The sequence below is a fragment of the Hyperoodon ampullatus genome (assembly GCF_949752795.1).
Source record: "Hyperoodon ampullatus genome assembly, chromosome: 13".
Taxonomy (NCBI): Eukaryota; Metazoa; Chordata; class Mammalia; order Artiodactyla; family Ziphiidae; genus Hyperoodon; species Hyperoodon ampullatus.
In genome coordinates, this window is record NC_136926.1 from 43,841,442 (window position 1) to 43,854,708 (window position 13,267).

The 13,267-nt window shown below is 41.2% G+C and overlaps 1 protein-coding gene across 1 annotated transcript in view; it reads right to left on the reverse strand.

The window, feature by feature from the left end:
• Window positions 1-2,794: 2,794 nt before the first annotated feature.
• The window catches only part of CHST9 (carbohydrate sulfotransferase 9), a gene marked incomplete at both ends in the record, with an annotated part of 199,531 nt that continues 189,058 nt past the window's right edge, over window positions 2,795-13,267 (reverse strand). Inside the window, one exon of the mRNA XM_079717756.1 lies at window positions 2,795-3,883. Within this exon, the coding sequence (XP_079573882.1) occupies window positions 2,795-3,883 (1,089 nt within the window). The remainder of the gene's footprint in view (window positions 3,884-13,267) is intronic.

A 13,267-nucleotide genomic window follows, 5' to 3' on the forward strand; every position in this document is an offset into this window, starting at 1 on the left:
GAACGTGAGCTGGTCTAAGAAATAGAGTAATTCAGGGGAGATAAATGGGAAATGTATTTAAAATCCCAAGGAATCCAGGATGATGATGGCTTCTTTGGTCCTAATGTGAAAAGACATCATTTAAAAGGGAGAGCAGGTACATTAAAAATGTTCTTCCTACCTAAAAACACACATGGCCCCTGGAAATCAACCACACAGGATGCCAGCTGGCATCAGAGAGTCCACTGAGGAAAAGAATGACGGAAGGGCTAACTATGGTTACATAGGGTCTGCGGAAAGGGTCGGGAAAGGAGCTTTTACAGTGTAAGATACAGAACGGCTTTGACAGAGAGCACTGTGTGTCGTTTACTTCCTCTCACCCTTCTTCTCTACCACCAATGCCAAACAATCATATACATACATATATATGATTGTTTATATATATATATATATATTAACTCCATCCTCTTAAATGCATTAGAAATGTTAATAAGAGAGGATGCTCGTTTCCATTTTTTCCCCCAAAGTTATGAAAAGAAAGTTTTTTTGTTTGCTCTTTATATGGTTTTAGGAATAACTTTGATAAAACTTCCCCTATCCTTTATAGCAGATCCCATCTAAAACTAGTTTTGTGTAGTTTAGGAATAAAATGTCAGGCTGCTTGGCATATTTTCTATTCTTTCTCTCTTTTTCTCCATGAAAAGATAAGTCCAATGTCTCTAACTGACTAGGAATCCACTCTACAGGGTATAGCAAAATTTAAATTATACAATTTAGATTACTCTAGAGTGAAACTACTTAAAAACGGAGAGCACAGCTTAAGTGTGTGGTTTAGAGACAAGAGTGGATGGAGTGGAAAAGTAGTAAAAGTTTGGTTTAGAAGGTTTAATACTTATGATCTGGCGGCCTGCTGCAATTCCCTCTCCTCGGGAGACAGATGGGATGCGGCAGACGGGTGTAAAGAATGAAGCAATTCATGAAAACTCAGCCATGAAATGGGAAGTCAAAATGAAATAAGCACAATTGTAACTATCTTGGTCTATTAATATTCATATATTAATACCTACTTTTCTTTGAGAGGCATTACTGAATATTTACTGACAAGAAAAAATGATAGGACTGCCCTGGTGGCACAGTGGTTGAGAATCCAACTGCCAATGCAGGGGACATGGGTTTGATCCCTGGTCCAGGAAGATCCCACATGCCGTGGAGCAACTAAGACCGTGTGCCGCAGCTACTGAGCCCACGCACTCTAGTGCCTGCATGCCAAAACTACTGAGCCCACGTGCTGCAACTACTGAAGCCCGTGCGTCTAGAGCCCGTGCTCTGCAACAAGAGAAGCCACCGCAATGAGAAGCCCGCGCACCGCAACAGGAGAAAGCCCGTGCAGCAACGAAGACCCAACACAGCCAACAAGACAAAACAAAACACAAAAAACCATTTGAGAAGAGGAACATATTCAAGAAATGTGTTTAAACAGGGTTTGAATGTGTGGTTTGCTTAACTCAGAGTAACCGTCAACCAATTAAAATAAATTTCCCATCCAAATGTGTCTACAGATTTAGGGCTCCTTGGAAAAATTTTCCAAAATGCATTACAACTTTCCATAGGGGTGACACATGGTCCTATTTTCCAAAGGCTTTGATTGACTGCTTGAATACGATAGTATTTGATTCTGTTAGTACAGAATATTTAAACTTGAAAAGAAAATACCTTATTTTGTTTATGCATAAGCCTATTAAAAAAACATTTCTAGGGGCTCTATGTTTATTCTCTAGAATGTAACCTATCTTTGAAGTGGTATATTAGTTTTTAAAAAGTCATTCCCAAGCTGAATAATTAGACAAAAGCTATTCTTAGAGTACATTCCACATATAAAGCTATGCACATGGTGCTTTGATTCAAATAATATTCTTATAAAACTTTGTTATTGTTTGAGGTCTATATTCAGAGTGGCAACTTTTGTTTTTGATGATTATTCCATCCTGAAACAATTTCCCCCCTGCCCAATTAAACCAGAATGAGGAGCACATTTATATCTGATGAGGCTTAAATTTCTCAGTCGCCTGCTTCAAAAGTGAAGACCTTTAGTGGTTACGTTCATATTTTGTCTCTGCAAAAAGGACTCAAAAGGAAACAGAATCAATTCCCTTAAGTTTTTCTGGAAGAGGAAGGTTACTTTTGTTGCTTTGATCTTAGCATGTTGTGCATTTTTTATTGGCTGTTGAATATAAAAAGCCATAGCTTCATCTGGTTTTTCTGCTATCTTCTCATATTGTAAATCACATAATGCCTTCCAATCTAAAGTAAAATGTTCAGGTCCAAAACACCATTTCAAAATTGATTTATCATTACAGTTGATGGAAAGATTTCCAGGGATGTAAGAAGACTATGCAACGTTTGATTCATATGCCACAGACTGCTAAAAATATCTCCATGCACTTTAGACAACAGATTCCAGGATGGAGACATACACTCATGCCATTTTAGATCGCTTTTCCTACCCTTGCAAGAGGCAGTTGTACCTAATGTAGCAGCTGGCTAGGTTATTGCTTCTATAATATAATCCATAATGCAAAAGCAGCTCTTTTCCAAACATTTTAGAGCAACTGAAGTTGTTTACATGTCTCTGTGGTAATTTTCCTATAACTTTGTGCCAATTGGTTTCATACTCTTTGGTAGAAATCTTCATTAAATCAAGACAACTGCACTTAGTTAAATTTTTCTCATAGACAGAATTATAGGAAAATTACAGCGAGCTGATTTGAGGCCATCATCATGAAGTACATCCAGGGTTTTAGAAAATGAATGCACACTACAAAAATGGAGTTGTATAATTAAACATCAAATAATCCAAGTAATAAAAGTCATAGATTAATTGTCTCTCCGTTCTAGTCAGATCCTTTAAATACTGTCTCACCACCTGAGCATTGGTTCTTTTATCAGAAGAGTGCCTATCCTTAAAGTTGGGAAATTTCAGCTTTTTTGGAGCTCCAATCAGCTGTAAAAAATAATTGGCATCTTCTTCCAAAGTTTCAAATTTTCCTACAAAATCATAGTGGATCAAACATGGATAGCAGAGTTTGCTGATCTTTTCCCAGTGAATGTCCATTCCTACTGGACGGTGGGAATCCAGCAAATAGTGGATGAACTCTTTGAATTTGACGCCAGATCCATTATTTAATTCTTCTTCACAGGCATTCGGCCGATATTTCTTTATAATTGCCTTTCCAAATACTGGATGGTAATAACTATTGGGGTGTTCAAATTTGTCCCTAAATGCAGACACTAATCTTTCCATGGGATCACGAACAAACACAGCTTTGGTGTAGGTATTTAAACGAGTATAAATCCCTTTTAAGTCAAAGCTGTCGAGCTTTTTCAAATGCTTCCCGTAGTGAACAGCATCATGGGAGATGTTGTACGCGGAGGGGGCCAATCCGTTGAGTACCATCAGAATTCTCTTCCAGTTGGAACAGCCAGCCTTTGGTACTTCGCAGTATAAAATTTTGTGTTTATCTTCTACATAGATCCTGGAGACCATGTGAAAAAGATGGGATTGAAGACGACTCACCCCACCGTACTTCTTGCAAAATTCCTGAAGGAAAGACCTGCGTTTTTCTTGAGTTGCATCAATTCTCTTCCATTTGCTATCTGTGACTAAGCTTTTGTTTAAAGGGTGAATGTCCACCGGCCAATTCATTTCGCTGAACTTCCTGAAAAGGGTCTTAGTCCCTTGATGTTTTTCAATCAACTGAATTGTTGGTGACCCTGTGATCCTACTCAAAACTTGAGCCTCTCCTTGGGAGTGGTTGTTATCTGTGAAGACCCTGGTAGGCCTCTCAGAGTTGAGTAGATTTTCCTCTTTATTCTTGGGATCCTTGGACATGTGGTACTTGGGGTTCTGTTAAAATAGAGAAGGGGAAATGTTGAAAGCACATTCACAAATGTGGGTATTTGATAAGGAACTTAAAATATTTATTTTAAAGTGCTATCAAGGGGCACACATTTTGTGTAGGCTGCCAGAACAATTTAGCAAAACATGTGGAATATACACTTTGTAATAAGCTTCTTCATAGAAAACGTAACGACGAAAATGGTATCCATGCATCACTTTGAACCAAAGCTTCACATTTTATAGTATATATATTTGGGCTACTATGATATTCATTTAATGTTCATGTGCTGCATTACATTAATACTCTCATACTAAATTATCTGAATATTATTGGGATAAAACTACTAGTTATTGATATGAATCTATGATCATAGTAAGTTTGTTATTGTTTTTGTACTGTCTTTGCATCTGTGGGTATCAATTATATAATCTTACAAAACGCAAAAAAAAAAGAAAAAAGGTATACACAAGATAGAAAGGAAAAAGGCCCTGAATTTTCTATCTAAGCTTTGCCTGTAATGCAATAAAATATAACTCCATCATTTTGTAGGTCAACGATTCTTGAGCTATTAAGGAGTGTGTTACTTTCAAGCATTGATTTAATGCATCTGAATGTAGATACAAAATGTAGCTGTATTTGGGTTGAAATTTTTGTCATTTTGGGGGACATTCTATAATGCGCAGAACAGTTCAAAGCAATAAATTACAACTTAAAATTGTAGCAAGGCCAATTATAAAATTCTGGTGACCACTTTAGTTTTCCAAGCACTTGCAAAAAGTGATATATATTATTTTCCCTTGGAAAATGTTTTATTTTTCTAAATTCATTTATCACAATAATCTCATAACTATAATCATGTTATCATACACTTTCATTCATGTATGAGCCCTTCCCTCTTTCCCAAGTGAAGAAAGATTAGGGAAACCGAAAAAGTCTACTTGATGTCCTGCTACATAAAATTGTATCAAAAGTGGAATGAGAATTTACTTCTCTTGTCAGTGGGATGAATCAACCCATTTACCGTCTGCTCTTCATCTGACTACATCCTTCCTACAACTCTCGGAAGTGACTGGATAAAGGAAGACATGGGAGATGGGGTTTACGAGGTGGCATCCTCTGATAGTGACAAAATTTGTAAGAACCTTGACTTTTACTCTGGATAAACTACAGAGGCTTTGGAGTGTTCTGAGCAGTGAAGTAATATGATCTCACTTAGACTAGAAAGAGATGGTTGAGAAGACTGGACTGAGGCTATACATGTAGGGTTGTCAGCATGGTATTGGAAAAATGAATGAATAAATGACGTTCTGAGGGAGTAAAGCATAGGGCCACCAGCCTAGATGTGGAGGAAGTGCTGGGGAACGTTTCCTAGAGGAGATGTGTGTATATACATAGACAGAGGTAGATAGCTATAGATATAGATCTATTTACTATTATGTTCTCAGGGTCAAGAACAGTCTGTAATCTCTAGTTATTGCTCTCAAATATTTGTTACATGAAGGAATGAATGTATGAGTCAAATTAGGTCTTCAAGGATGATTAGGAATTTTCTAGCAAATTGAGCAAAAGAGCAGAGGGATGAAGCACTGTGTATGGAGCCACCTCCAGGCATCACAGTCCTTCCACTAGCTGAGCTTTAAGGAGAGATGCTTCTTTCTAGTGGAAGAATATTGACTAAGTAACCCCTGATCACCATACACCAACTTGCGTAGCCCCATAAAACAGCCACCAAGCTCCTCCACACCACTGAGCCAACTACTTGGGGTTTCAACTCTAAAAGCATTTGTCTGTGGTCTTCTCAGAGACTGCCAGGGTGACTTGAAAGCCTTGAATCCCTCTTTACCCTGATCAACAACTTGTAGTCCTTAAAATTTTCACATATAATGTAAAATTTGACTTGAGGTTTGAAAGATCATGGGGTTATTGGTAGACAGCATGGGAAGTGCTTAGCACAGCCCTGAAATCAAACTGCCACTACACTTCTGCTGCTACTTCTTCAACAACTCCAACTATAAATAATAATTGCTATTATGGTTTTAATAGCAGTCTTCATCATAATAGTATTTTATCCCAGTGACCTAGCGAATTTCAAGGTTCACTGGTTGTCCATTATGATCCAGAATGTTATTTGTGTGTCTCTACATACGCCCCAGTTAATTCTCTCCTTGCCCCATTAACAAAAAGAAAAACGAAATCAGCCTTCCACTGTGCCCTCTGGATCTTCAGCTTGTGGTCATCAAATTCCTCTTTAATCTCCAGAGACTTCTGGAATGTTTGTTTTCCATGACTTTTTCTAACGAAACCTGGATGGCCCCCAAACCTCTGTTTCCCTTGCACTTTTTCAAGTAGATGAAACTTCAATTCTTTGGGCAGCTTGTCCCTCAGGCCAGAAGATAGGGAGCTATTTCCTTGTCCTTCCCTGTGGCTTCCAGGACACCCCCCAGCAAAACCCTCCTGCTTCTGTGAAGCACGTGTGTCCTGCTCAACCTCCCTTTTCCTCTTCCCATGCTGTCACCTGCTTTTCCCACTGACCTTTCATCTTCATGCACTGAAGAGCTTAGGTCCCGGCTCAGACTCTGCTTCTTCATCTCCACTATTGTCATCACGTGTAGTGACTCTGACACCCAATAAACTCTCTGCTTTCTTGACCACCTTGCCTTTCGTAGAAGTCTCTCCATTTCACATGGAGAGACTTGCCACTGACAGAGGCTGCACCACCTCCATCACCTCTCTGACCCTCATTGTCTAACCTTCCAGTACATAATTGCTTCCAGTTTTGCAATTCTATGACCACTTGTCACTATGTTATTCAAGCTCTTAGCAGCCAGCATGCCTGGTGGCACTCAGAAGTCACCTCTGTAGGGATTTGTTCCCTGTCTACCTTGTCTAAATTATGTTCCCCTACGAGATTTTCTCCCACTGAACCCTGCTTATTTTGCTCATAGCATTTATCACAATATGAAATGATTGTTTTACTTCTAAGTTGTCTATTTTCACCCCATCCTCATCTCTTGCACTAGAATATGACTGCAGAAGTCTAACCTTTCTTGTTCTTTGTTGGATCTCTGGTACCTAGCACGTTGCCTGACACATAGAAGATGACCATAAATAATTGTTGAATGAGTGAATGTGATTACAATTTAATGATGGGCCTCTAAGCAGTTGTTTCATGACTTGTCGAAGAAAAACAGTGCTAATCAGAAGATCAAGGTTAACTTAGATAAATAATTGACCGATTCTTTTAAGGTGCCGAAAATCTGTATTCAAACAAATTTTTGGCAGAAGAGAAGACAAATACAACAGGCACAGGTAGAACTGCTCATGCTAAAGTAGGCATGTAGGTGGGAGCCTTACCTGCCTGCAAAGTCAGATTGGTTCAAAGTCACTCAGTGCGGCCTGGTAACTCCTGGAGGCTTGCCAGCCATCTGGACTCCTAGGCATCACTGTGGACACCCCAAAAAGAATCTGGGGATGGGGTCCTGACTCTAATTTAGACAAGCTCCCCAGGTACTCCACAGTCAATAACGGCATTTGGGGTCCACTGAACCGGAGCATAGCAAAGGAAAGTAAAAAGTAAGAGTCCATCTCATACCATCCAGGAGACAAAGACTCCAAATATGGTGGACATGAATATTTCAGTAAGCAGAGACAAATGCTCTATTGTAGGCAGGGTGTCACATCAGGCCTCACACGGACCAGATGAAATACCCTTCACCTTCATCCACTTCCCTTTGCTGGAGGTCCCTGTTCCTCAAGCTACTTTCCAATCACTGGTTTGACTGGGGAGATTACTACACAAGGGAAAAATTCATTGCTCATAAATTTGACTTCAGTCTCCTACTAGTTTATTGAGTACCAGTCTGTTTCCTCAGCTCTGACCAAATCAAGGTACGGACAAAGGCTTAATTCTAGGTAATGATACCCCATGAGCCTTCTTGTTGGATGGCCATGAGACCCTCTCCAAGCAACGCCTCACTTCACCATCACTCACCTTACAAAAACAATTACTAGAGAACATGGCTGTTACCTTGATGCATTCAGCCATATGGACTTCATGGTATATATTTTTTCCAATGCAGTTGAACCAAGTTAATCTCATTTCTGACTCATCTTAGACAAACCTCCCCTTTCCCCTAGCTTAATTGAGGTATAATTGACAAATAAAAATTGTATATATTTAAGGTGAAAAAAACCAGTTACTAGGATGTGGTAACATCCCTCCCCCTACCCAGCCCCCCATTGCACTTCCTTTTAATCACAGCAAAGACTGAGGGGTTTGGACTACTAATATCAAGGTTAATGGTATTTTAAATTGGAGGCTTATACCAATGAATTTCCATCATGATTGTTATAATAACAATAATGACAACAATAATAATAAGAGTAAACTCTTACATTCCCATTTTCCTTCAGGGTACTTCGTTCAGACTGTCCCTAAAGCAAATGCATATAAAGCCAAACTTATCCTGTTCCTTCCAAAACTGACTCTTCCTGCACTCTCTTCTGTTTCTGAAATGGTTCTATTACATTCTGGTCCCCACTGACAAAATCTGAGGGATGCTTTAACAATCAGAAAGTAAACTGGTTAGTTTACATCTCATAATGACTTTCAAAAAAACCTTATTTTTTATTTATTATTTCTTAATTGGATATTCTTTAGTAGCTTCCTAATTAGGCTTCCTGAAAAGTACTGCCAAATTAGTCTTCCTAAAATACTTTATTTTTCAACCCTTAAAATTGGAACTGGCTCAACTACATATAAACTAAAGTCCCGACTCCTTAGCTTGCATGGGCAGCCTGTCACCACCAGGCCTCTTGTCACTTTGTGTTCTGCTCCTTTCCTGATGTGTTCTCTGTCCTCTACTTGCTTCTATCAGTCTCTCAGGATCCCCCATCCATGTTCTCCCCCTTTCTTGGGACTTCCCAAATCTCCGAAGCTGATATAAAATCCCACTGTCCCCATGAAAACCACCCAGGTCTCCAGTGAGGGATTCCACCTTCTTTGAAACAACTTCAGCACTTAGTCTGTACCACCTGTAAGGAAAATAACTTTATTCCAGCTTACGCTGCTATTTGATTTTCTCTCTGGAGAAACCCTTTTAGCCACAGCTAAACTGTGAACTCTGGCAGAAAGCTATAGTCTTCCATATATGCCTTTAAAGAGTGGATATTATTGCAAAATTAGCTGAAAGACATGTAACCACAGATAAAAAAAATGAGTATTCAAAGAAGCCTAAAGAAGAAAAATTGTGGAATATTTATGAACTCTGCAGTAAATCTGAAAGCCTCACTCTTCTTAGTTTTTAAGGCCTAATGTACCTCCCCTGTGAAGTCTTCTCTGATCGTCAACAGTTAAATTAATTGCTCTTCCTCTCTCCCCCTCAAAGTCATGGAGCCATTACTACACATCAGGCACTGCGCTAGATGCCAGGGGTGGCTTTGTGGATAAGACAAATGTGGTCCTTGCCCCCTTGGAGCTCATATACATAGAGGAAAAAAATCAAATAATTACACAATTAATTAATCTATTACCATAGTGGCAAAGGCCCCAACGGGAAGCTATTGGAGGCTGGGAGTGCAGAAATGAGACTGCAGGGTACAAAGACAAGTCTACTCAGTTTGGGTGTTAAGTCCTCTGTTTAGCACTTTTCGTTTTACTCTAGTTAGTTGTTATAGTTGGTTGTTTAGGTGACTAACTCTCCAATTAATTGTAAGTTTATTAAAGGTCAGTGTAAAGGCTTATAAATCTATATTGTCTCCACTAGCATCTAGAATAGTATTTTGCATAAATATATGTTTTGAATTTAATGGAAGCAAAAGCAATATCATTCCTGTATTGCCCCCTTTTCAGGCAACTAATGCACACAGGCTTTATGCTGTCAACAAGGGTTGTAATTCTGCAAAACTTGATCTGCTATTGTGGGGCTGTTGGAAACTATGTAACTCAAGGTTGTTGATCATTCATTCATTCAACATACATGTATTGAACTACCACTAAATACTATTTTTGGCCTTGTAGAAATGGATGAAGTAGATCAAATTTATGGCCCCTTGAGGAAGCCAAAGTTTAACTGGGTTGATTAAAAAAAAAGCAGTTTATGAAAAAGATGTGATAATTGTTATAATGGAAGAATGCATAGGGTATTTGGGGAATATAGAAAAGAGTACTTAATTTTTCTCAAGAGATTTTTTTGGGGGCAAATTTCAGAGAGGAGGTAGATGCCTGAGAGGAGTCTGGGAGGATGACTGGGAAGCTGACAGGTGGACCAACCAGGATGGGAAGGTACCATCAAGGGGACACTTGAGGGACCAGATTCAGATGAGAGGGAGAGGCAAGCAGATTGGGATTCACTCCGGAGGGCCTTGTGCCCATATGAAGAGTCTAGACTTTGCCACATAGGTGACAGGGATTTTCAGTAAGGCAGGGACTTAGAATGAACATTCTAGTAGCATCAGGGAGGTGTGACTGGGGGTAGGGGGATCATGTAAAAGACAACTGTGACTGTCCATCAGGAATTCTTAAGAGAAGAACTAAGACAATGGGGTCAAAAGGGAATTATCTGAGGCAAATTTAGGAAATTGATCAGACTGGGAGAGTGGGAGTGAAGGGAGTAGAAAGAATGGATTCCCATCTCCCAGAGAGATGAAACAGGAGCAGTAGGTGTTATGAGAGGTTAGGGAGTGGGTGTGGGTACTCACTATCTTCAAGTTCAGAGCTCTGGAGTTTGAGGTACCTTGGGAAATCTGGAAGTCAATACCGAGACTTCAGAGCTGGGTATACAGATTTGGGAGGTGTTGGCTTGTGGAGGTGCTAGCTGAATTTATGGGCCTTGAAGGCATTTCCTAGACAGAGAGGCAGAGATCATCACAATGTCTGCTGTTTACTGAGTGCCTGCTACGTGCCGACCCGTAGCAGGCGCTCTTGCTGCCATGATAATCTTTCACTTCCACTTTCCAGATGAAGAAATGGAGGCTCTTCATTTAACTTGTTTAAGGCACACAGGGCTTCAGCACAGGTGAGAACCCAGTCCCAGGAAGCAGCGTATACTCAGGGACCTGTTTCTTTGCCATCCATTACTCGAGCTACTTGAGCCCTGAGACAGCCATGCCAACTGGGAGAGCAGCAGTGACACTGGCAGGATACACTCCATTTGTCTTATTTGGTTAAGCATCTGCCAGTCCCAGATCAGATTTGCCTGTGTCAGCACCTTTGAGTGACACACACACCCCTCTGGCTTACGTCGCCTGCAATATTTGACAACTCAGCTTTACTCAGGGCTGCATCTTCAGTGTCGGCCCAACCTTCTCAGTGTAGAGCAGGTGACTCACTCTTTGGTGCTACCATGGGCCTGCGCTAGGATAGGAAGGTGGCCTGGGGCACCAGATTGTGCCCTGGGGAACCTGGGGCCGTGCTGAGAGGGATTTCTTTTCAGGATTTCAGGCTGAGAAATAATGCAAAGGAAGAATGTATGACATAAACTCCCAGCAAAGCAAGACAGAGAGGCAAGGAGGAGTAGAGTGGGGGTTGGGTCAGAGGGGGTCAGAGGGAATCGATGACTGACAAAACAAAGTGATGATCCAGCATATATTGGCAAAGTCTTATCTCTTCATCCATTAAGATAAATTTCATCACTTTCATTTTAAGAATATTATTTTATTAATAATAAATTTTGAAGTTTTTTGAGGGTTTCCAAGATAGATACTGTCTCCTGAAGATGACAGTTTGTTTCAAGATGTCGTTGAAATGGCTACTGAGAAGTATCAATGGCCATAGCCAACACCTTTTGGTCTCCCTTTCTTCTCAAGGCCAGGTATGAGTGCCACTGGTCCTGATCCCTTAGCCTGAGGCTGGGAGCCTTCAGTGTCTGTACAACCTCATTCCCCAGAGCTGGTACAGAATGAGCCCATGCTGGACATGGGAAGATCACAGAGGGCCGCCTGCCCCCTGCAGCCCAGGCTCAGTAAGTGCAACTGTGCGAATGGAGAAGCAGGGGAAGAAGGGGGGAGGGAGGAGCCAGGGACAGTCCAATCCTTCCTGTTCTTTTCTTTAGGCAGAGCTCCAGTCCCAGGAAGCAGCATTTACCTGGGGAACTGTTTCTTCCCCATCCATTACTTACTGGTCCAAGGTTACTTGAACCCTGGGAACACAACGCCAACTGGGAGAGTGGTAGTGACAGTGGCAGGGCTCGTGTTGACCAACCACAATTCTCTTATATCGAGACACTGATGGACAGGATCATGCCTAATCTATATATAGAGACAGCTCTATTTATAGGGCTATCATCAGCAAGCAGGCAAGCATAATTCTCTAAAGGTCCTGCAGACACTGCGTCGTCACCCCCCTTTCCTCACTATGAGTCTATAATCTGTTTCTTGTAAGGAGCAAACATATCTTGACATACATTGCTCAGAAATACAATCACAGTCTATTAACTCCATCTACTTCCCACACAAGAGAAAACTGCCTACAGTAGGAGGGAGGATGTCTCAGGCTTCACACAGGGGATTTTCTTAGGGTCGCCCATAACTGCAGCCACTAGCAACTAGACTACAGCCTATACTGTAACAAGATGAAAGTGCATGGATTTGAGCACCACGCACTTGTGAAAACCAAAGAAAAGGTGCGCACTTCTGGATCAGTTCTCAGACCAGTGGGAAGACTCTTGCCTCACCTGCAACTCATGGCCCATATACTGAGATTCCCAGGTCCAGAGCACACTCCCTCCTGGGCAAGGAAGGATGTATTTATACCATTTGGCAGGGAGGGTTGGTTTTCATGTCTTGGCCCCTGTCAGGGCTCCAGCCTCCTTTAGTTAAAGCACAGCTGCTGGACCAAGGCCGTAGGGAGAGGATGAGTGGTGAGGGTGGGTTTGGGATGAATATCGACAGAGTGCTTCACGTGTGCCAGGCGCTGCTTCAACGAGTTCATCCTCACCCCACCTCTGTCAGGTGGTTACGATCACGTTTCCATTAAACTTACTTGATGTCTTACGACTGGCAACTCCTAGAGCTGGGATTAAAATTCAGGTTTGTCTGGCTCCAAACCTTGTGTTTCTTACAATATGGCACATGTTTACTCTACAGGGCTCTCAGTGCCATCACGTCTGTAATTAGAAGAGTGTTTCCTTGCCCTTTGGTCCACATGGATACTATCCTTTGTACCGAGCTACCTTGAGATGGCCACATGTGCTGAAGTCAACTCTAGAGTGTGCAGTGGACATTGCCAAACCTTTGGTTGCTTCTCTTCTGCAATTTAAACTACACATGTTGGGTACCAAGAACAGATGCTCTATTGGACAGTCCCAAATAATCAGCATGGCCGAGGGGGTACTGGGCTCTTGTTTCTAGAAAACCATGCTTTGAGCTAGTGCTGCCTGGACTTTGGGTTT